Below are 23,662 nucleotides of genomic sequence, written 5' to 3'. Positions count from 1 at the left end.
TAGCCCTAAGGTGAATCTATCATGGAGTTTTCTTGGCAAGATTTGTTCAGAGGAGTTTGCCTTTGTCTTTTTTTGAGGCTGAGAGAATGCAACTTACTCAAGCTTATCCAATGGGTTTCCATGGCAGAGAGAGTATTTAGACCCTACTCTCCAGAGTCACAGTCCAATACTCAAACCACAACCTTTGCAGGCTCTCATTTGGAGGGGGCAGCACTTCCCTTATTTTGTTACACCCCTGGTCCTAATAAAGACATTTCCTACCAGTGCAAACTCTAACCTTAAACAGAATAACCTGTGGTGGCAGATGCTGGGAGGCAGCAGAAAGGTCTTGGGGGAGATGGCAGTGTACTATGTGGCATTCCCAGGACCACCTAAAGCCATCTTGCTGTTTCAGGTGTAGCAAAAGATGCTGAACCACCATCAGTGCTGAAGAAAAAGTCATCTACCTGTTCAGTCAGAATATGAATTTGTTCTTTGCCTCAGGCAACAAAATATTTTTGGGCAGGTGTATGAGCAATTGTGGATTCCCCGCCCAATCCACTTCACAAACCAGCAGAAATACTGTAGTTTTATTTCTCAGGCTAAAAAACTGATGAACACGTAACAATGGCCACTGAAACGTGAAGTGTTACAGACCAAGTACTCTGCCAACACATGCAGAGCCCATTCATTTTGTATAATATATAGAAGTGGGTTTACACAAGAAGGAGCTAGCTGTGCTCGGAGCAAAACAAAACCATGAACCTCGGCACTGTTTCTAACATGGCAACCCCCCAGAGCTTGCAGATGGTTTGCCTCGTGCCATGACATCATGCCACAGGACAGAGGGCAGGATTATAATGTTCCAGGCAATGTGCCACATATTAGCACGTGGCGTGAAAGAGTGCCCCCCGCAATGTTGTGCCCAATACTGGCTGCTGTTTCCTTCTAGCGTGCCAACTATACTTCCGAGTCCATGGAATTGGTTGAATGCACTGCTTATTTTCTTAACAGAGGAGGTTGAAACCTTCCTCACTCTCTTTCCATTTGTTTAAATGTTATGTGCAGAACAGAAGTGGCCCTAATTATTACCTACTGGTGAAACAATAACGATGAGGCATCTCGTTGGACTGGTCCTTAGCCAGCCCAATCGCCCTTATGCCAGCCTCAGTTCCTAATCTCATGGATCAGCTGGCAGAAGATCTGACAGCCCCATTGTTCTGTCACTTGAGTTTAAGAGCAGGGGAGCAAAAAAGATGGGCCAAAAAACAGCAGCGTGGGTGAGAGGACTGTTTATGTGAGACTCAAACCTTGCCCAGTCCAGGGACACAGTCACTAAAAAGTTAGGTACAGAGAGAATAGTCCAAAACAATTTTTAGCATCCCTGGGTGAGAGGGGCTTGGATTCAATACAATTCATTTGTTGTTGTTATTTGCTGTTGACTTCGAGCAACCCATCATAACTTTATGAATTGGAGACATCCAAGAGCTCCGGTCATCAAGGGCTTTGTTTAGGTCTTGCAAGGGCAATGGCGGTCTTTACTGAATCAACACACCAGTAATGTGGTTTTCCTTTTTTCCCATGACATTCCACTTTGCCTGGCATTATTGATTTTTGTAGTGAGTCATCTCATGGCATGATCTGTCCCAACTACAACAGCCTCACTTTAGTCATCATGGCTTCTAATGAAGTTCAGTCTTGATTTGTTCTAGGACAGTGGTGGCAAAACTTTTTGGGGCTGCATGCTGTGGGTGGGGCTTCCACCATCTGGGGTGGGGCTTTTGTCCCCCAGAGTTGGGGCTTCTGGGGTGGGACTTCTCCCCCAACCTTTCCCCGGCCTCCAGCTGTCTCTCAGAGACAGCTAGAAGCTGGGGAAGACTCTGAGAGACAGCTGTGGGTCGGGAAAGGTCCATGGGGAGGGGGAGGAGGAGTGGGCATGTGCCTGGTCCTCCTCTTCCCAGACCTTTCCTGACCTCCAGCTCCCTCAAGTCAATCTCAACTCATGGTGACCCTGTGGATGAGACATCTCCAAGACTCTGTCTTTTACTGCTCTGTTTAAGTTTTGGCAGACTCATACATGTGATCTCCCCGATTGAGTCTACTCATCTGCCGTGTGGCCTTCTTCCTGCTTCTGCCCTCAATCTTTCCCAGCATTATTGTTTTTTCTAATGAGCCATGCCTTCTCATGATGTGGCCAAAATACAATAGCCACAGTTTGGTCATCTTGGCTTCTAGGGGTATATAATATAACATATTTTTTTAAAACTGTAATTTTGACCCATAAAACTGCCCTCGAGTTATACATGAGGTCAACTTATATTTGAGTGTATATGGTAAGTCTACTTCCTCACATGCATTTGGGAACGCATTTAAGGACGTAGACTGAAGTTTAGGAAAGCACATGCTGCCAACTTCTTTCTTTCTTTCTTGTTCTAACCATTTTTTCTAATTTTTTTCTAACAATTTTTTTTCTACTATCAGGACTGGATTAGCATGTTTTACCTTAATACCAGCTACAGTTTTCCTGATGCAAAGCATGAAGGCTTATTGAGAAATTCAGTGTCCTCTGCCTACAAAGGAAGCATCTTTTCTGTGTTGCAAATGGCTGTTAAATGTCCTGGATTTTGAGAATCTCCCAGTAACCACATGGCCAGGAGGAGGAAGGTCCAGCCTGCAAGAAATACCCAAACAAAAATGCTCAACTGAAAAAAACCGCATTTGAGGCATGTTTTTCAAAAGACCTTTGCATGAAAGAGAAATAATGCAAAAATAACCAAAGTCGTCAAAACCACCTCCGTCTTTATTTTCGCTAAATTCCAAAAGTACAAAGGAGCTTTCTATTGGGATTTTTGTGTTATTTCTCTTTCATGCCAACGCATCTGACAAACAACACCCAGATTTTAAAATCCCATTTCTGCATGGGATGTGTGACAAACTCGAAAGCTAATAATAATAATAATAATAATAATAATAATAATAATAATTTATTTATATTCCACCTTTTCCCAAGAGAATCAAGGCGGATTACAGAACAAATATAAACGATAAAATATAATAAAGAATAAAAAACCACAATTATAAACTGTCCCAACTTCTTTCTTTCAGGGAGCCTCAAAGGTGCCACAAGAGCTCTGTATACACACATCTTTCAAACATGCTTTTGGAAAAGGGAAAGGGAAAAAACAAACACCTGCTGCCAGTTTCTCCTGTCAAAAGAGGGGAACAACCCCTAATGAGCACCCAGGGCACCTCTTTCCCACAGCCTCCCAAGAGGAGGAAAGGGGTGCTAATCCTCACTCTTCTCTCATATTGGGACTGATTGGCATGCTTTGCCTCTAGACCACCTAAAGTTTTCCTGATGCAAAACATGAAGATGTTAGTCTTTATAGGCCTGCATTTTGCTGTTTCTGGTCTTAGTCCAGATAGTACGGAGGGCTATCTGAAGGCTGGCACCTCCATTTCCTCCATTTTTTTGGCCATGTGGTCACTGGGAGATTTTCAAATTCAAGGGCATTTAATGTCCCATTTGCAATTCAGAGAAAATGTTTCCTTGGAATCCAGCATGTCTCCTTCCTTTGTGAAACCACAGCCTCCTATGTAGGTAAAGGATACTGAATATTTCTTTCTCCTCTCTGCCTGAAGATGAGGAAGAACCTGGTGTGACTTCGAAAGCTTGCAATATGTAAATGTGCATTTTGTTTGGCCCGGACAGACAGGCCAAAATAGAGCTGCTTTGGGTCACTTTGGAGGTATGCTGTTTAAATGACAGATGCATCTTAAGAGGCCAGAAATTGTGCTAAAGCTGCACTCCAATCCTTAGGACTGGAGCATGGCTTTGGTGCAGCATTTAAACAGCTTACCTCCAAAGTGACCTGAAGCAGCTTTATTTTGACTTGTCTGTTTGGGCCCATAGTTTGGATGTTATTGGATTCTTGAGTCTCAAAGGAGTTCATCAGACAAGGGAAATTGGAAGTATAATCCAATGGCAATCTGAACGCAATCATGGGGTTTAACGTTATTGCGTGATAGACTACCACACACAATTCTGGGCAATGGCAAGCTATTTTGGGGCAATGGGAAGTCAGTCTGAATGCAATTCAAATCCACATACATTTGCTGACCTAGCGAATTCACATGAATGCGTTCTGGCCCCACTTTCTTTTCATTCGAAATTAAGAGAAAATCCTCCCGTGTGATAAACTCCAAAGGTGCCGCAAGATCTCTCTATGCGCATATCTTTGGAGCATGCTTTTGGGAAGGGAAAACACCTGCTGCCAGTTTCTCCTGACGAAAGGGGGGAACAACCACCCCTTTGGATCTGACAGGGCCTCTTTCCCACAGCCTCCCAAGAGGAGGAGGAAAGGGGTGCTAATCCCCACTCTTCCCTGAGGCGGGGAGCCAAAGTGGGGAAACGGCTTCCCCTCCTCTCCGTCCTCCTTCTGTGGGAACTGAGGAGGAGGAGGCGGAGGACCTAGCCCTCAGTTCCCAGAGAGAGGCCCCTTTTGCTCTTGGGCGAACTCGGCGAGAGGAGGCTTGAGAAAGAAGACACGTTTCCCAACCACTGGTTCTCTCTCGCGTTTTCTGAGGTGATTTCTTAATTCACAACAAGCGCCTCTTTAAAGAAAGAGAGAGCGGCAACAATCACTATCATCATCAGCGTCGTCGCCGTCGTTATCAGGACTAGAATGACAGAGGGCCTCCTCCTCGACGCCTCCTTAGCGTTACAGGCGGGGAGCCAAGTTCTTTAACCGTTGGGAAAGAGAGAAGGGGGGGCGCCACGCGCAGAGCCACGAGGCGGGCCTCCTCCCTCGCCTCGCGCGCCCCCCTCCCCTCAACGCTTCCGCCCCTCTCTTCCGCCAGCCAATCACCTTCGGCCGGCGCCTGATCCGATCCAAACGGCGGCCGATGATTGGTCGAGCTGCATCCCTCTCCTCACCGCTGAGGGAGCGCCTTAACCAATCAGGAGACAGAGAGAGGGGTGGGCTGTCTTCGCCCCCCCTCCCCATTCCCAGCGTTAGTTTTCTTTTCGAGGGTCGCCGGCCAGAACGCCAAGAGCGGCGGAGGGAGGAGGAAGGGGCTGCTGCCGCTGCCTCCTCGAAGGGGCTGCTTGAGGGAAGCGGCCCCGCCTCGACGCCCCCTCATGAATTAGACCCATATAGAGAGATATATATGAAGTGCAGTGTGCCACTATCGGGGAGGTCTTCGATAGTGTATGGACACTAGCCCTGGCCTGGCTAAGCGGGTCTGGTCGGTGGTCTGCGTCTGCGTCTGCGTGGCCGGGAAGCGGAGCGAGGAGGTCCTGCGCCTGGAGCGCTCCGTGGTGGAGCGGGAGGAGCGGCGGGAAGGCTTGGCCGGCCTCTGGAAGGGGGCCCTCCTCGGGCGCCTGAAAGAGAAGCTCCCGCTGCTGGGCGTCCGTCTCCCGCGGTGCCTGCGGGGCGTGTGGGGCTAAGGGCCATGGGCCCCCTGCTGTCGCTCGGGGCGGGGCTGCTGGCGCTGCTGCTCTGGGCCCGCTACAAGGGCCTGGGCTACGTCCTGGTCCACCACCGCTGGGTCTTCGTCTGCCTCTTCCTCCTGCCCCTCTCCGTCCTCTTCGACATCTGCTACCAGCTCCGCGCCTGGATCGTCCAGAGGCTCCACAGCGCCCCCCGCAAGCACCACCTCCGCGTCAGGAGCATCCAGCAGCAGGTGAGGCGGCAGGGCTCCCGGGTGGGAGCGGCAGCAGAGCACCCAAGGGCCGCCAGCCCAACCCCCTTTGGCCACGCAGGGATGCACTCTTCCGCTGCCAGGAAGGTCCTCCTAACGCTGAGCTGGCATCGCTTTTCCTGCAGCTTGCATCCATTGCTCCATTGGGTCCTAGTCTCTGGAGCAGCAGAAAAGAAGCTTGCTCCCTCCTCAATATGACACCCTTCAACCAGGGCTCTCCTCCTATCACCTCTTAACTGTCTCTTCTCCGGGCTAAACATCCCCAGCTCCCTAAGCTGTTCCTCCATGGAATGGTTTCCCGGCCTTCACCGTTTTGGCTTCCCTCCTCTGGACATGCTCCAGCTTCTCAACATCCTTTTTGGACCCCCATGGATGGTCACCACGTCTCTAATGAGTTGCCCATGCGCTAAAGGGCTTAATTCAAAGATATAGGCCTGTTACAGACAGCCAAAATAAAGCTGCTTCGAGTCACTTTGGAGGTATGGTATTTCAATGATGCATGAGTCCTAAGAGTCTGGAAGCTTCACCAAAGCTGCACTCCAGTCCTTAGGACTGGAGCGTGGCTTTGTGGACTCTTAGGACGCATGTATCATTGAAATACCATACCTCCAAAGTGACTCGAAGCAGCTTTATTTTGGCTGTCTGTAACAGGCCAAAGGCATCTTATTTAGTCTGGAAAGTCAGTACACCAAGGGATCTTGTAGCATCTTTGAGGCGGAAAGCATAGCCTGAAGGTACACAACTTGGAGAGAAGTTGCTAGCCTGGGTTTTCACATCTAAGGAAGTAGGTTCAAGGCTATTAAGCTCATGCTACAAACATTTATCTTTCAGTTAGCTACAGGTGCTGCAGAAAATGTATTTAAAATGCTGTGTTTACCTTCAGGTCCTGCTCTCGGCGTCAGAGGATGGCAATGGCAAACCTCCTCTGAACAGATCTTGCCAAGAAAACCCCATCATAAGTTCACTTTAGGATTGACTTGAAGGCACACTGCCACAATATACCGTGTATATATATATATACATGGTATATATGAAACATAATTGGATTTCATGTTTAGACTTTGGTGCCATCTCCAAGATACAATATCTCATTATGAATATGCAAATATTCCAGAAGTCAAAAAACACTACAGCACTATATAAATTAAGCATAATAATAATAATGATAACAACTCCAAAAAGCTTCTGGTCCCACGCATTTTGGATAAGGGAGACTCAACCAAAGTGTTTAATAGCCCTCTTCTGATCCAGCTATCCTATCCTAGATCATTGCTTCTCAGCCTCTGATCCTTTTGAGATGTTTTGGACTTCAGGACTCCCTGAACCTCTGAGTCCTAGTCCATAGTTGCTGGGGCTTCTGGAAGTTGAAGTCCAAAGCATCTGGAAGACCAAAGGCTGAACACAACTGTCCTAAAGAAATCAAAGCAGCAGATAATGCCTGGTGTCCTCCTCATTTGTAGTTTTGGTTTTGCTGTCAATTAGATGATATTAGAATCATAGAATCATAGAGTTGAAAAGACGAGGGCCATCCATTCCAACCCCCTGCCATGCAGGAAATTCAGATCAAAGCATAGCCGACAGATGGCCATCCAGCCTCCGTTTGAAGACCTCCAAGGAGGGAGACTCCACTACACTCTGAGGGAGTGTGTTCCACTGTCGGACAGCCCTTACTGTCAGGAAGTTCCTCCTAATGTTGAGGTGGAATCTCTTTTCCTGGAGCTTGCATCCATTGCTCCGGGTCCTAGTCTCTGGAGCAGCAGAAAACAAGCTTGCTCCCTCCTCAATATGACATCCCTTCAAATATTTAAACAGAGCTGTCATATCACCTCTTAACCTTCCTTTCTCCAGGCTAAACATACCCAGCTCTCTAAGGCGTTCCTCATAGGACATGGTTTCCAGACCCTTCACCATTTTAGTTGCCCTCCTTTGGACGTGCTCCAGTTTCTCAATGTCCTTTTTGAATTGTGGCGCCCAGAACTGGACACAATATTCCAGGTGGGGCCTGAACAGAGCAGAATATAGTGGCACTATTACTTCCCTTGATCTAGACACTATACTTTTATTGATGCAGCCTAAAATCGCATTGGCCTTGTTAGCTGCCGCATCACACTGTTGACTCATGTTCAACTTGTGGTCTACTTGGACTCCTAGATCCCTTTCACATGTTGTCTCCTTAAGCCAGGTGTCCCCCATCCTATATCTGTGCATTTCATTTTTTCGCCCTAAGTGCAGTACCTTACACTTCTCCCTGTTGAAGTTCATTTTGTTAGCTGTGGCCCAGCTTTCTAGTCTATTCAGGTCATTTTGAATTTTGATCCTGTCCTCTGAAGTATTAGCTATTCCTCCTAATTTGGTGTCATCTGCAAATTTGATAAGTATTCCCCCAATTTTTTCCTCCAAGTCATTGATAAAGATGTTGAACAGTCCTGGGCCCAGGACAGAGCCCTGTGGGACTCCACTGGTCACTTCTCTCCAGGATGAAAAGGTGCCATTGTTGAGCACCCTTTGGATTAGATACTTCATAATTCAGAAAAGTGGAATAGTACATCTTGACATTTATGGTGCTGCTGGAATTGTATTGCTTGTTTCTCTATTGAACTAAAGGTTAATTGGACAATTTGTGGCCCTTAAAATGTGAGATTACTATTCCCATTGAGCCAAAAAGGAACTGGGCAAGCTTACTTTTTGAACTGCAGCTGGGGTTCAAAAAGTAACTTTTCTAAGCTCTAGTGGTGAGGAGTGATGGAGGTGATAGTCCAGTAACACTGGGAGGACTACAGTTCCCACCCCCAACCCCAAGACTGAAGCCTATTCAATCATCTCTGCATTAAAGAGAGTTCTGGTGATGCCAAGTGAAAAGTTCAGGGCAAACCACTGCAAGAGAAAGTGCCAGCTGGCAGCTGCTGAAGGATTGTTGCTCAGTTGAAAAATACCATCCACATTTGATGTTTATGATTTGATAACAGTTGTAGACAAATTAGGCTAAACAGATACAATAGCAGAGTCCTTGCATAACTTGTGTTAAACAAGATGAAGCTGCAGCCAAGCTCTGTTTATTATTCTATTATCTATTACTCTATCTATTATTTCAAAACATTGAAATAAGTAATGCTAGCATATTTAGGGCTGGCAGAGGAGAGGCAAGAGCTATCTTTTTATGTTACATGTGGAGGAGAGGGGCTTCCTTCCTCTAGCAACTTGCTTGGCTTTCTACACAGTAGATACAGAAATGTCTGTTCCCTGCCCACTTGTCATGCTGCAATTGCTAGGGGAAATCATCCACCAAGAAAGCATTCAGATTTCAGCAAGTTGGAGACAGTTCTTTGTTTTTCCTTTCATAGTCATGAAACAAAGAAGCCCTTTGTTTTTCCTTGAAGTAGTCAAGACACTAAAAAGTCTTTATCCAGTGTGGTGTACTGGTTGGCCATTAGACTACAACTCTGGGTTTAAATTCCCACTCAGCCATGGAAACCCCACCTTGGCCAAATCGCACTCTCTCAGCCTCAGGAAGGCAAAGGCAAGCTGCCTCAACAAATCATGCAAAAAAACCAAACAAACTCCCTGCCTTAGAGTTGCCATAATTTGGAAACAGCTTGAAGGCATAGAACAACAACAAAAGCTGTGATGTAGATAGAAATCACAAGTTCATATTTCTGCTTTCAGTGAGATCTTTTAGGGAATTCAGCACAGTGTTTTCTCACTTCAAAGATTCTGGACCAAAAGAAATTACAGTACAATATAGTCTTTGTTGTTACTCCTATGTGCCTTTAGGCCAACACCAGCTTAAGTTGTCATATGGTTTTCTTGGGAATATTTATTCATAGGAGATTTATCATTGTCTTCCTCTGAGGCTGAGAGAGTGTGACTGGCCCAAAGTAACCAGGTGGGTTTCCATGGCTGAGTGGGGATTCTAACCCTGGAGTTCTAGTCCAGCACTCAGACCTCTACACTATGATGTGGTTTGCTCTAATACCAGCTTGCAGTGGAACACATGTAGCTGTTTTCTGTTGGTCACATTATTTGTTCACCTACTCTTGTATTATCTATTCTGACTGGCGACCGATATTCAGGGTTTCCAGTGGGGTATCTTGTATCAGCTGTTTCTTGCAGTCTCTCACATCATGTGTTGTTTTTTTTTTAAAAAAATACCGTTACTGGAGACATCATGGGGCCTTACCTGGGACCTTTTGTCAGAATTTCCCTATCTCAGTGTATGTAGGGACAAGGCAGGAGAGCTTTTGTAAGTGAGAGGAGCTCCTTTTACTTCCCAAGCTGGCAAATCTGCCACAAGTAACACAAAAATATGTATGTTGGCAGGCTGATGTGTTCTTTCCCATGCCCCAGTGCTTCAAGTGGTAAGAACTGAGTACCCAAGGTTTCCTTTATATCCAGGGAAATAAGCTTGACAGGGTGGCAAACTGCACCAGGACTTTTTAATTTTGTCTTATTTGTTCTTCACATGAGGCATTTAAATCCAAGGCTGTAATATTTTGAGTTACGACTGTGCAAACAAACTCAGAGTGGCTTCTGTTGCCAAGTCCTCCTACACTGTCTTTCAGTTGCAAAGCCTAACACTTTATCATCTGTGCTCATAACACGTGCATTAGCTGTGTTGGCACATTGCCTATGGATTGAGAGATCTATGGAGGCCAGTACTTTGTCCATTTGCTGGCACTGCCCTGCAGTCTTGGTCAGCTTCCAGTCTGGAAATCCCTAGTGCTGAGGTCTAGTATCCCTTTCATCTGTGTTCTTAACCTTTCAACCTCTGTATCCATGTCACTGATGGACTCTTGTTTTATAACAGTGATTGATGCAACAAAATCCAGAGTATGGTTTTGCATTGCACAATATTGGATGGGAATACCCCACCCTCGATTGCCAAATGCGTGTATGATTTAGGGCATTTGGGTTTAACAGTTAAGATGCCTGGGAGAATTTGGAACAGAAATTGAGAACTCACTGGGATGGACATGAGCTTATGTGAAGAAAAATAACTATGGTTACATCCTCTTGCTTTCTAAGCAGAAGTTATCTGCATGCTTGAAAGTGCTGTTCTCTTCCCCAATAATCATACATAATTTTGAATCTTGCTTTCTTCTAGACAGAGAGAACCTTGAGATTAATAAAGTGCGAGACTTTGCCATTCAGACGTGCCTGGAGTCTTTTGATAAGTGACTTCCAAGCTGTGAGCCATCTGAAAGTCATAAAAATCCTAAAACAATATATTATTTTATAGTACATTTTAACATAGTGCATACTTAACTTGCACCAAAATACTGTTCTACTATTTTGCATGTTGTAAACCTACATTATCAAAACTTACCATACTTTATATTAATATAGCACACTATTCTGTTATACCAAAAGCTTGGGAAAGTTATTTTTGGACTACGCTTCTCAGTTCTTGAGGTTGTAGTTCAGAAATGTTTTGGGGTTTGTTAAGTCTCTTTACCATCAACTGTTGCCCTGATTGTTTAACAGCACAATCTTTTACATCTTTACTTGGAATAACCTGTTTGTAAACAATTTCAAGCCAAACAACATTTTGACTTCTCTGGCATAAAGGGCTTGATTTGCATGAGGGGACTGAATTAATCTCCTCGTCCTGCAGGTACAGGAATGGACAAAAGAAGGCCAAAGAACTTATATGTGCACAGGCCGCCCTGGCTGGCTTACGATATCTCTTCGTGTTGGAAAGTACAAGAAAACTCTGAAGAACATAACAATCAACTTGATGGATATATTAGAGGTAGACACTGAAAGACAGGTAAGTTTGAAATTTATTCTTTCTTTTAAAATGGGTTTTTATTTAAGTCAAGGGTGAAGAATCTTTCAGCCCAAGAACCAAATTAAGTTTCAAAGAAAATCTTAGGGACAGCATTCCCATGGTGGGACCAAAGGCAAAACAAGGAGAACAAAAATGCCAATATATTTTTGTTTAGAGCTCTTACTGTCAGTAACTATTAAGGAGAGGTATTTCAGCCTTTGGGATTGTAGAAAAGCTGAGAAACCACGAGACAGTAGTCCCTGGACAAGAAGGCGTGATATAGAAATGGGGCTTAAGGTTCGTCTGCCCTGTTTAAGGTATGCGGCTCTTTAGAGTTTGTCATTAAGCACATGCCTTTGCTTCCTTTGATGTGCCTAAGGCTAATCCACTCTGAAGTACCAATTTACAATGGAAAGCAGGCTTGATAGTCCAGTTTGTGTTCTTGTACATTTTGTGCTGGTATCTGCACTGTGTGTATGGAAACATGTTACGGGACTATCTGTAACTGGCTTTTATTCATAGGATCATTGGGAAAGAGAGGGGAATATTTGGGAAGTTTCAATGTTTGGGGCTGACAATCTATTTGCCTCTGAATCAAACATCGATAAAAAACAGTACTGTACCGTATATGCATTATCCTACTTGAGAGTATGTATTTTCCCTGGAAAATGATTAACCATCCATTATGAAGCCAAGCCCTCTCTCCAGTCCATCTGCCTTGGTCTAAGCCTTGGAGGTAGAGAGGAACTGCTGGACCTCTTACCCTTTCCCTCCACCACTCCCTTCTCCTTCTGTGTCATGTCTTTTTAGATTGTAAGCCCGAGGGCAGGGAACCGTCTAACCAAAAAGATTGCATGTACAGCGCTGTGTAAATTTACAGCGCTTCATAAATAAAAGTTAATAATAATAATAATAAACAACTACATTCAGCACATCAAGGGTGACACCACTTTCCTGAGAGCATGATGAGCAGCAAGGCTTTCAGCCAAATGGGCATGGGTTCCCTTGACACCAAGGACTAGAAAACTGCACTCTCCCCACGCCTTTTTCTTAGAAGAAGGAAAGGAAGCATACTGAGCCAGAGTTTGTCTTTGACTTCTACCAGTTTAATAACAGAGGCAGAAATATGGAAAGAATAGGGAGGGATAGGTTACTAGGCCACAAAAAAAGAAGAAGAATTTGACATGCTTTAGCAAACTAACATTATGAACAAAGCCAACATGGTGTATTAGTTTCTCTTGGATTAGGACACTGGGAGACCAGAGTTCAAATCCCTGCTGGGCCATGGAAACTTACTGGGTGACCTTGTCAAGCCTCTCTCAATCTCAGAGAAAGGCACTGACAAACACCCTCTGAAAAAAATCTTGCTGAGAAACCTCCATGAAAGGTATACCTTAGGATCATTAGGATCAACAACATGTGAACTAAAATAGCCAAATCAGATTATCCTTGCATAAGTAAACAAAAGCATTTTGAAGCTTGTAGAGACCACATGAAAGCTTCTTCCAAAATGCATCCAGAGACTTCCCCCCATTAAACCAGTCTTCACTTTTCTTATGATTTTCATTTTGATGGCAAAACTTAGAACTTTGCTTTTTTAACATTGTGGGGGTATCTGGTGAGGCAGGCTAATCTGCTTCCCTGCTTCCTCTCTGTTCTTCTCTTCACACACACTCATATAGGGCTTCTGGAGGGAGCTACTGTTTACTTTGCCTCTTGTAGGCAGGCACACACGGCTACAGTAGCATCAGTAAATTCCATTCTTCCCCATGTTAAGCTTTATTGCATTGTTTATGCTGCTGCAACCTGATACCAAAAGTTTGTGTTTCTCCACGGTCTTGTCTGTACTGGCCAGGATACTCCAGGAGTGGCCCAGAGTATCCCGGTGCTGCAGCTGCCCTGTTCCTAGTTTTACCTAGTTCCCAATGTGCTGCTTAAAACAAAACCCTTTCAGTTAGACAAAGGACCAGGAGGAAAAGATGGACTGGACGGGTATGAAAAGGAGCTTCTTTGTCAGAGGCTTTCTTAACTGAGCTATACCTACACTATCTTTCATTCACTCCAACCTTCAGAAAAATCCAGACTGTGCTGTAGCATTATAGCATTCTATGTTTCTTGAGTTGTCAAGTTTTTCTGAAGGGGCCAGGTGATGCTGCTGAGAGTGGCCATAGCTCAGTTTTCCCTCTGAGAATATTTGTCAAAGAATGACATTTGAGTCATATGTATAGGCAGAATACTACACGCACGCACCCACGTGCTTGCCGCAGAGTCTTAAGAGTTGGTGGCTTTCTAATAGTGCTACTTTTTGCATACAGCAAACTTTAAGTACAGGTCTGTATTGCTACATGGTATTCAGAGTGTGATGTGTTCTTCCATAGATTGTCCGTGTGGAACCCTTGGTCTCAATGGGACAGTTAACAGCTCACCTCAATCCCATGGGCTGGACTCTTCCAGTAGTACCTGAGCTTGATGATCTTACAGTAGGTGAGAGAACCTGGGACTTTCTGTTTCTTTTAAAATAGCAATAGCAAGTACGTTTCTATACCGCTTATCAGTGCACTTAAGCACTCCCTAAGCGGTTTACAAAGTGTAAGCTAATTGCCCCCCACAATCTGGGTACTCATTTTTAGCGACCTCGGAAGGATGCAAGCCTGAGTCGAGATTGAGCCCTTTCATTGGTATTGAACTCGCAGCCTTATGGTTTGTGAGTGAGTGGCTGCAGTACAGGCATTTAATCACTGCACCACCAGGGCTGGTTAAAATAACACCAGTACAGTTCATCTTATTATGCTTAGTATTTAAAATAACGCTTATTGAAAGTTTTTGGTGATACATGACATCCAGTGTTAAATGCAGTACTTGCACCACCCCAAACATTCTCTTGTTGCTGAACATCTTTCCACATGAATTCATTAAGTAATTCCTTTGATAATTGTGCATCATCTTTTACCCAGGCGGCTTGATCATGGGGACTGGCATTGAAAGTTCTTCACACATCTATGGACTATTTCAACATACCTGTGTGGCCTATGAACTTATTCTTGCTGATGGAAGCCATGTGAGGTGTACACCGGTAAGATAGTGTGTTACTTCGCTGTGGTTTATGATGATCTCCCTCTTCTGTATCAGCTTTTGACATAGCCTTGCATTTTTTTCCTAGGAGGAGAACTCTGATCTATTTTATGCAGTACCTTGGTCATATGGAACCTTGGGTTTCCTAGTTGCAGCAGAAATCAAGATGATCCCAGCTAAGAACTATGTGAAGTTGCATTATGAGCCTGTGAGAGGACTGAAAGCATTCTGTCAGAAATTTGCTGAAGAATCTGGGAAGAAAGAGAATCATTTTGTGGAGGGTTTGGTGTATTCTTTAGATGAAGCTGTCATAATGACAGGAATTTTGACAAATGAAGCTCATCCAAGAAAGGTAAAATGTAATATTTATTTATGATAAAATAGCGCAACTGATGAGACTTAGAAAGTTAAAGCACTACAAAGTCTTTTCTATATAGGTTAGTCATTCTGATGTATATAATGGGTTTCTCTTAAACAGAAATAAAGAACCTGTGACCCTGTAGATGCTGTTGGAGTGCAACTCCCATCCTCTTTCCCCATTGGCTGTACTAGCTAGAGCTGGTGGAACCCACAACTGAAAAACATCTGGAGAGCCACATGTTCCCAAAACGTGTCCTAAAGCATCATTATTGTAATTCAGTAAAATGTGGATAATTCTCTGCTAGATCATAGAGGAGATCATTAGTATCCATGGTTCTCTGGAATTGGGGATTAACTATTAAACTAGGCTTGCCTGGACCCTACCTACATCATTTGGAGCAGTAAAAAAAAAAAGATAGCTTCCTGAAGAATTTAGAAATTATAACTGAAGGTAACAATTAGTCAATGTCATTTAAGAAAGAAAGAAAGAAGGGACAGTGCTACTTGCTGCAAATATGTGGAGGTGAAAATTGCCTCCTTTTCAACATTTGTCTACTCCTGCTTTAAAACCCTTTGACCTGTGTGATGTACCTGTTTGGCCTACCAGCTGCTTTGCTGGATCTTGTTACCGTCCATCACTGTGAGACTTCAAAAAAGCCTCTACTGGCTGCAGAGAAGCCTTTTAAAATTACCAAAGACTGCCAAAATGAGTCTTAAAAATGCTCCATTGGTTGCAGTCTGGAAGAGGCAGCTTGTGAATGTGTGTATGAGAATGTACTATATGTACATGAGGAAAATGAATGAAACTTGAGCAGTGTTAGGCTGCATATCAGCTGTGAGGTAGCCCCACATGCTGCTGATATACGTCCCCAGACTTGCCTCCCAGTACCAATGCAGCACTTGGGCCAAAGGTTACCCTTCCTCTTTTGTTAAAGACTTCATAATTCTTGATTGATAAGATTTTTCTTTAAAGGGTACTATGTGAGATTATTAGATTTCAGCTGGTAGGAGGGGAAATGGCTTTGGGTTTGAGCCATTGGCATAATTCCATCAATGCTTGTGGCATTAATCCAGTGAAACTTCTGCAAACAGAAAGGGAAGAGACTTTCATCAGTTTTTCCCTGTTATCAGACATACTGTTTCCCATGCTGTTTCAGAGGGTTCATCAGCCTTCTGGAACTGATTTTTTGGGGTAGAGAAAATCATATGCCCCTTTCATTTATGGAAACAGGGAGTCATGTTCAATGAGCAAATCTCCACTTGAAGTTTGCTGTGTCCTTCTATTTGCATCCTCAATGGAAAACCTATGATTCATCTTAGAATGGTAGGAGACAGTGCCTCGTGTCTTTGTCCTAAGCAACACAATAGTGTTGGTAAAAACATGCCATTTTAAGTATTTCCTCAGAACACACAAACTGTCAGTTACAAGTCATTGCAACACTCTTTTATTAAAATCTAATTGGATCAATAGCCAATGAAATGTGTGGTGTACTGATCCTTTTGGATGGGATGTGTTTAGTTCAATATTTTTCTCCTCGCTAGAAAAGATGCACAGTATTGGCAATCTCGGTAATCGCTACCTACAGAAATGTTTCAAGGCATTAATTGTATGTGACAAGCAATCTGTAATAAATGTACAGGTTTAGTCTCCCTTTTCTAAAAGACCCAGGACCAGTAATGTTTGGATTTTGGAATATTTGCATATACAGATATATAATGAGATTTCTAGGAGATGGAATCCAGGTCTAAACATGAAATTCTTGTATGTTTAGTTTAGACCTTATACACAAAGCCTGAAGGTAAATTTATATACAATGTTTTTATTGTACATTTTTATTTCTATTTTGGATTTCTGAATTCCTGATAAGGGAGACTCAACCCGTAAATGGACTGCACTGAATATCTGTATATACAGTATGTTTGTGGAATTATATGTCAATACCATCTTCAGCACCAGTAATAATGTCCTTAAGAGTCTTTCATTTGATTATAATTACAACCCTCTCACAGAACCACTGAAATCATCCAGCAGTTTTCTTGGTGATTTTCATTATGTTCCTGTTAATTTATGTTAAGATTAATAGAATTGGGAACTACTACAAGCCATGGTTTTTTAAGCATGTGGAGAACTATCTGAAGACCAACACAACAGGAATAGAATATATCCCAGCCAGACATTACTATCACAGGCACACGCGGAGCATTTTCTGGGAGCTCCAGGTAAGGATCTAATTCATGCAAATGTATTATTGTATGCACATTTATCACTGTCTCAGGTGCATATACAAGTAGGATTGCAAATAAGGAACAGGAGGCTGTGTCCCTTCAATGTTTGTAGAAAAGAGGGACTTTCTTCTTTTCCACATCACCATTAAAGGGATAGGAGGCTTGTATCTTACTTCCCCTTGGCAACCCCATATGTGAGTGGCCTAGTTCTAAATAGACATGATTAAGATCGCTCTATATGAGTTCTTTCAGGGAGATGGAGAGGCACTGGCAAAGCAGAAAAGGAGAGTAGTAAGTGGAAGTCATGCAACTGTTTTGTCTTCTCTGTGTGTCCAAGACAGAGAGGCTGCTCACTGATAGTTTGTGCTGCTTTGCTTCCCATACTTTCTTTATCTCCAGTCCTTCTTTTTCCTTGCCTTTCCAGGGAAAACCAATGATAGTGTCTATAGCAGTGACTAAACAGACACCTGCATGCTTTAAAGAAGGCAAGGTGACTGCACTGTTTCTGACAGAGAACCCTCAGCTTTTCAGAGGCCTCCCTGTTCTCCAAACACTAGTGTTCTTCTTGTTCTTCATCATCTTCATTGTTCCAGCCAGACTCGTTGCTAACTGGGTTTCTGAAGAGCTACTGAAGTAGATGTCCAAACACCTTTTGCAAAGCATTTGAACATTTTAAAAATCAGGCAGCATCTTGGAAGCATGTTTTACATTTGAGTGTCCATAGCACAGCTAGCCTGTAGTTGGATTCAGATGATGTGTTATATTTTTGCTAGATGGGACAGATGTTGAATTTTCATATCTAGCTGGTTTGTTTGTTTGCTTGTTTATCATAAAGGTACAGGGCTCAATTAATTGTTGGCCCTACCTAGAGTAGAACCATTAAAATCAATGGGACTTGCATTATTTGTGACTTAACAAATACTCTGTTCATTTCAGCAGATCTACTCTTAGTAGCACTAACAATGAATTCAATTCTCAGATTTTTAAATTAACTTTGGTGTTTCTAGCAACTGTTCTGTTTTTTTGTTTTTTAATTAAAGGTCCCAGAATCCCCCAGCTAGCATAGCTTGGATAGTTCATTTATTTCTGAATAAGTGGAAACTTATCATTTCTCTGTATTTGTATATTTCTCTTACCAGGATATCATTCCTTTTGGCAATAATCCTGTTTTTCGCTACCTGTTTGGCTGGATGGTTCCTCCTAAAATCTCCCTTTTAAAACTTACTCAAGGAGAAGGAATTCGAAAGCTTTATGAACAGCATCATGTGGTACAAGATATGATGATCCCCATGAAAAGCCTTCAACAGTGTATCGAAACTTTTCACAGTGATATTAATGTGAGATTATGTGGTAACTTGGAGGATTCAGGGTGAGGGATAATTTCCAAGTAGTAGCTGTAAATTAATACTAAACCAGCATTCTTCTCTCCCCCCCCCCCCCCTTGCCTCTAGGTTTATCCACTGTGGCTATGCCCCTTCATATTACCTAATAATCCAGGCATGATTCACCCTAAAGGAAATGAAACAGAGCTCTATGTAGATGTTGGAGCCTATGGAGAGCCTAGAACAAAACACTTTGAAGCCATGGCTTCCACCAGACAGCTAGAAAAGTTTGTAAGGAATGTTCATGGGTAAGCATCTAAGTCCTCAAAAAGTGCTTTTCCCTGATGTTATGAGAACTTTCTGGTAGTTGCCTTTTCAGCCTGATTACATTGTAGTATCACACAATTGTTAACTTATATTTATGTACCCTACATTGGTTTATTTTATTGAGTGACTGCTTGGAAAAGTTACTTCTTTTGCACTATGTCTTCCTAAATCCCACAGTCAGCATGGCTAGAGTTGTATGCCAAGGTTGATAATCCTATTGATAAGACCCATTGAATTGATTGCTAAATAGTACATCAGTATTTATGTAAAGCTATTACATCAGTGGGACTGCATTCTGGCTGAGGCCTGCAATTGGGTTTAGGTCACCAAAAGTAACTCTTCCCAACTTCCAATTAAAGCTAGGGGTGATCTAAATAAGATATGGTTGGCTGGCATCCTGTTTGTCAATTCTGAGGTCATGAGTTAAGACTTACGATTACATAACTGTTTCCTATTCACATTTATGTTTGAGGTACGATTGTAAATGCCTCTGAAACCCACTTTAAAAACCAGTCAAATGTCCTGAATGATAGAATTCTGTGGTGCTGGCAAGGAGGGTACTGCAGGATGTGACCACCTCCCCCAGCAAGCAATGGTGCAAGGACCAGAGCAGAGATTCCTATGGGGTCTTGTCACAACTCTTCATACACAGTCATTCACTGGTGGGAGGGGACTGAACACATCATCTTGCAGTTCCACAGAATTCCATCACTCAAGAAGGCTGACAAGCTTTTACAGTGGGTTTTAGAGGTTGGATCAGGAGATGGAGTGTAGCTATGCTATTGTATATACACACACCTGGTGCAAAATCTCAGATGGTTATTTATAAACTGATTCCAAATCTTAGGAGCGAGGGGGCGGGGGCTCTTGAACAATCTGAAGTGTATCTTTTAAAAATTAGTAAGTTCTACCTTGCACCATGAAGATTTGGATGTATATGCTTCTGTTCGAATATATGTGATTGAGATGAAGGTTTTATCTGCCAGGACAAGATCTGATCATCTGGCATTTGTATTGACCGAAAAGCTTGTTCTATGAAATAGTCTGTAATTGCTGCCATGTTTTGACACAAACATTCTAAGATCCTTTTCTTATTTCCTTCAGTTTTCAGATGTTGTATGCAGATTGTTATATGTCCCGTGAGGAATTCTGGGAAATGTTTGATGGCTCCCTATACCACAAACTGAGGAAGCAACTGCAGTGTAATCATGCTTTTCCAGAGGTGTATGACAAAATCTGCAAAGCTGCAAGACATTAAGTCCACTTTGCCTAAACAAGCATTTAGGAAAAGTTGGACTTAACAATAAGTTATTACTCTGCCCTTAAGAAAAATGTTTTGCTGCTCCAAAGACTTTAAAGCATATCTGTGATTTGAGAGTAAATACTCCTGCCTTTATATGAAAATAGAGCTAGTAATTTGTTTTCAAAGGAATATCTTTTATTAGGATTTTCCATTTGAAACGTCACTGATTTAATAATAGCTTAGCTATTGATTTGTATATTTTAGTGATATTCAGCAGAAGGAGAATGGAAACAGCAGAATCCTGAAGTAGAATAGTGTGACTTTTTAGAGATAAAACTACAGCCCAACTAGTGATTGATAGTAAGAGTTCTATGAGAGCTCTACTTCTAAAAATGTAATAGAGTGGAATCCTGTATCTAGAATATATCCTCTGTCTTAGAGTAAAGCCAAATATGACTGCCAAATGAGACTGCCTTTCAAATGTCATAGTTGCCTATTACCATATTACTAACATTGCCCAAGAAATCTATTTGCATCATTAAATGTAAGCATGTATTAGATTCATAGTTATAAACTTGGCTGAACACTATGAAAGACTGTAGCTTAGGGGAGGTTTTTAGCAATGTAAATTCTAATGAACTTTGTTCTCTTTCATTCTCTTTAATTTTATTTATATATTTCTTTGTATATTCCCATCATAGTTCCTTTGCTGCAAGGAAACCAGTTCCTGGTGTGCACTGAGGCAAGAAGAGATTTATGTTCACTCTTCATGTTTGTTAAAAGCAACTGTGGCTGCATCTGCACTGCAGAATTAATTCAGTTTGACACCTCTTTAACTGCAATGGCTCCATGCTGTGGAATTCTGAGATATGTAGTTTTGTAACATATTTAGCCCTCCTCTGTCAGAAAACTCTGGTATCAGTTTGCTCTGATACCACAGCATACTGCAAATTCCAGGATTCCATAGGATGCTGCCATATCAAACTGTGTTAATTTTGCAGTGTAGCATCAGCCTATGTCTCACACCTAACAATTCCACTATACTGTTCAAAAGAGCTGTTCAGAATCTGAGCTGAGGTTCCTGCCTGTTTACCTCAGTGCTTTCCTGCCTATTTCCCTCAGTCATTTTCATTCACCAGCAGAGCAGCAACAGGATCAGGAATCTCCCCATTGCTTTCACTGTTGGTGTAAATGAAAAGTTTCCAACTTATTTCCTGACTTCTTTTTATTCTTATGTTCTTTCTCCACCTCTTTTTGATTTCTGTCTCTTCCATCAATTGTCATTTCTCCAAGGGTGATCGGTGGCCTATTGGCCACTAAGCCTGTTTTCAGGAAGTTATGAACAGTGTGGAAACGAGTTCTCACCTGTACCTCCATTTCCCAAGTTGCTCTACACAGGTTCTTGTTAGGTTTTCTTTTTCCTGTGCTACTTTATGTTGTTAGTGCTTCTGTTACACAAGATGTGGAATAGCCTGGAATGATCTGTATCTTGGGCTGCAGATGCCACATTGAGTTTAAAGTGCTTTCTGAAAATGGAGCAATTGCTCTTATTTTAAATAGTATGCTGAGAAAAATTGCCACTAGTTTGACACTGAGTTGCAAAGTGCTTTCATTTTTGTGCCTAACTATTTTATGGTTACCTTATTCATGTGAGTAGTGAATGTTGGTGGTGTTTTGTGTGGTTGATGCTACAGAAATACTACATCGACCACAATTTCAAAAGTAGTATATTTTTCCCTTGCCTTTTCTATTGTCAAGTTTTATTGATACCTTTCAGAGATAAGTATTTGTCATAGGCCTTTTCCTGTTTTAGTAAGATTTTTTTAGTGCCTTAAATCAGGTGGGAAAAAACCTAGATTGTTTTAGGCCATTCTGTTTTCAAGAGTAAAATAGCTGGTAGAAATGCTTGGTGCATATTTTGTGTGTGGGATATCTTCAGAATATTTTCTGACCTAGCAAGTACCTAGACTTAAATTTTAAAGAGAAAAAGATTTCTACTTGTACAGGACACCAATGTGTACAAAACTCAGAGGCCTCATTGAATTTGATAGGCTTTACTCCTAAGTGAGTGTAGACAGGATTTCAGTCACATTTCTTTGAAAACCAAGCTCACAAACAAGCTGCATATGAAGGGGTGGGATACCATTTTTTCATCCTTTCCCTGTCATTTCTTGCCTACCATTACAAATGTTACAGATAGCAAGGCCGGGTTCATCCCCAGATTACTATATAGTGGTGACCAATTATGTGGGAAAATTTATTTTTTTTGCTCCATTAATAAGGAACAAGCTGCCAATAGAGCCAATATAAATGCTTCCTAATACTTTAATATAGCAATAGGTCATGTTTGGCTAAGGCTATGAACTTTCATATAATGAAGGTGAGCTGCCACTTTATACCTGCAATCAACCTTGGAAAGTTATGTTGAATGGGCTTGGGTTTTATTTTTTGTTTATTATATCAGGTTTAACCAAAATTTGATCCAAAGATTAGACATAATCAGAAATCCTCACTTGGACTTATTTATTGAAACTTCTGAGGAAATGTTTGGCTTGGTGAAAGATGCAGAATGAAAACATGTAAGAAACTGTCTGTTAGATTTTATTTATGATGTCAAACCTTACAGGGACTGATTAAGAGAGAACCAACAAGAACATATTTTAGCCTTTCAATAAGACATACATGCCCAGGCTGTGATCCACAGGGTCATTGTTTTTTAAGGGGCAAAAGACCCTGCTTACACTTCTGTTGTGCCTACCCAGACATCTGAAAAACACTCTCAGAATGTTTTGTGTGAAAGGAAGGTTGTGGAAACAGCAGAGATCCACCATGAGGCCCACTCAGTGACATTCTGCAACCTTGGGCCATGTAAAATAAGGGAGCCTATCTGTTCAACATAAGAGCAACTAACTTGACTGGCTGCTGAAAAATATGTGAAAACAAATGGTGGGGCAGCATTGTCCATCACAGCATGCTAACTTTGTGGGCCAAGGCAAGCTGTACAGTACACATAACTTTGTCCTCCTAGGGAGGAGAATGGCTGGCCTGGGTATGTCATTGCTACCATTCTCTTTGCTGCCATTGAAATTCACTCTGCCCAGTGGCTGATGCTGGTTGAGCATAAGTTGACTAGAAGTGGACAAACAGCAACTGCATACGCCATGCTTGCCATTCATTTGTATAGCATTGCTACAGGCAAGTGTCTAATGTGCAGGACGTGTCTTTATTTTGTGTCACATATGGTACCATTTCTTACCACAGGTTGTATCTGCAAGTGCATTTATTGTCCTCTGTTGCTACAGCCATAGCAAAAGTCCTGACTAATAAGCTGTTCTGTCTAACCCAATGCCAGCAGCAACAGTGTACTTTGTGTTGCAACTGTCAGCTGTTTTGTACAAGTTCACTTGAGCAGAACGTATGCTACTGTCATAAAATGCTATTTTGATGTGACTGAATAAAATTGTGGTGGTTTTATTTTTTGAATTAAAAATATTTGTTGTACATCTAATAAGAAAACGTGATTTGCTTTGAAGGGATAAAAGCACCCTTTGCCATATTAGAAAACTAGTGCAGATCAAGATTTATTTACTTTCTTCCATTCGCCTGCTTCATAGGGACTTGTATGAGGAACATTGGAAGGAACAAGTTCCTATTGGCTGCCTA

The 23,662-nt window shown here is 42.4% G+C and overlaps 1 protein-coding gene across 1 annotated transcript; it reads left to right on the top strand.

Moving 5' to 3' along the window:
- The first annotated feature begins 5,350 nt into the window (after positions 1-5,350).
- DHCR24 (24-dehydrocholesterol reductase) lies at positions 5,351-23,501 on the top strand. Its single transcript, XM_089515229.1, has 9 exons — positions 5,351-5,664; positions 11,294-11,449; positions 13,828-13,933; positions 14,404-14,522; positions 14,610-14,873; positions 16,958-17,101; positions 18,247-18,444; positions 18,559-18,737; positions 19,861-23,501. Exons 1-9 carry the CDS (start codon positions 5,434-5,436, stop codon positions 20,012-20,014), a joined length of 1,551 nt encoding a protein of 516 aa, XP_089371355.1. The 5' UTR covers positions 5,351-5,433; the 3' UTR covers positions 20,015-23,501.
- The last annotated feature ends 161 nt before the right edge of the window (positions 23,502-23,662 follow it).

The sequence above is a fragment of the Sceloporus occidentalis genome, unplaced genomic scaffold (genome assembly GCF_023333645.1).
Source record: "Sceloporus occidentalis isolate IW3139 unplaced genomic scaffold, rSceOcc1.0.p SCAF_3, whole genome shotgun sequence".
Classification (NCBI taxonomy): Eukaryota; Metazoa; Chordata; class Lepidosauria; order Squamata; family Phrynosomatidae; genus Sceloporus; species Sceloporus occidentalis.
Note: the sequence above shows the minus strand (reverse complement) of the source record. Positions and strands in the feature narration are given on the sequence as shown.

What these genes read in the sequence shown, in the direction of transcription:
- DHCR24 (XM_089515229.1), top strand. Translation starts at nt 5,434, where the DNA reads ATGGGCCCCCTGCTGTCGCTCGGGGCGGGGCTGCTGGCGCTGCTGCTC. An exon ending in GCCATGTGAGGTGTACACCG is followed by an intron (nt 14,523 to 14,609) that starts GTAAGATAGTGT and finishes TTTTTTTCCTAG; the next exon opens with GAGGAGAACTCTGATCTATT. An exon ending in TTTGTAAGGAATGTTCATGG is followed by an intron (nt 18,738 to 19,860) that starts GTAAGCATCTAA and finishes TATTTCCTTCAG; the next exon opens with TTTTCAGATGTTGTATGCAG.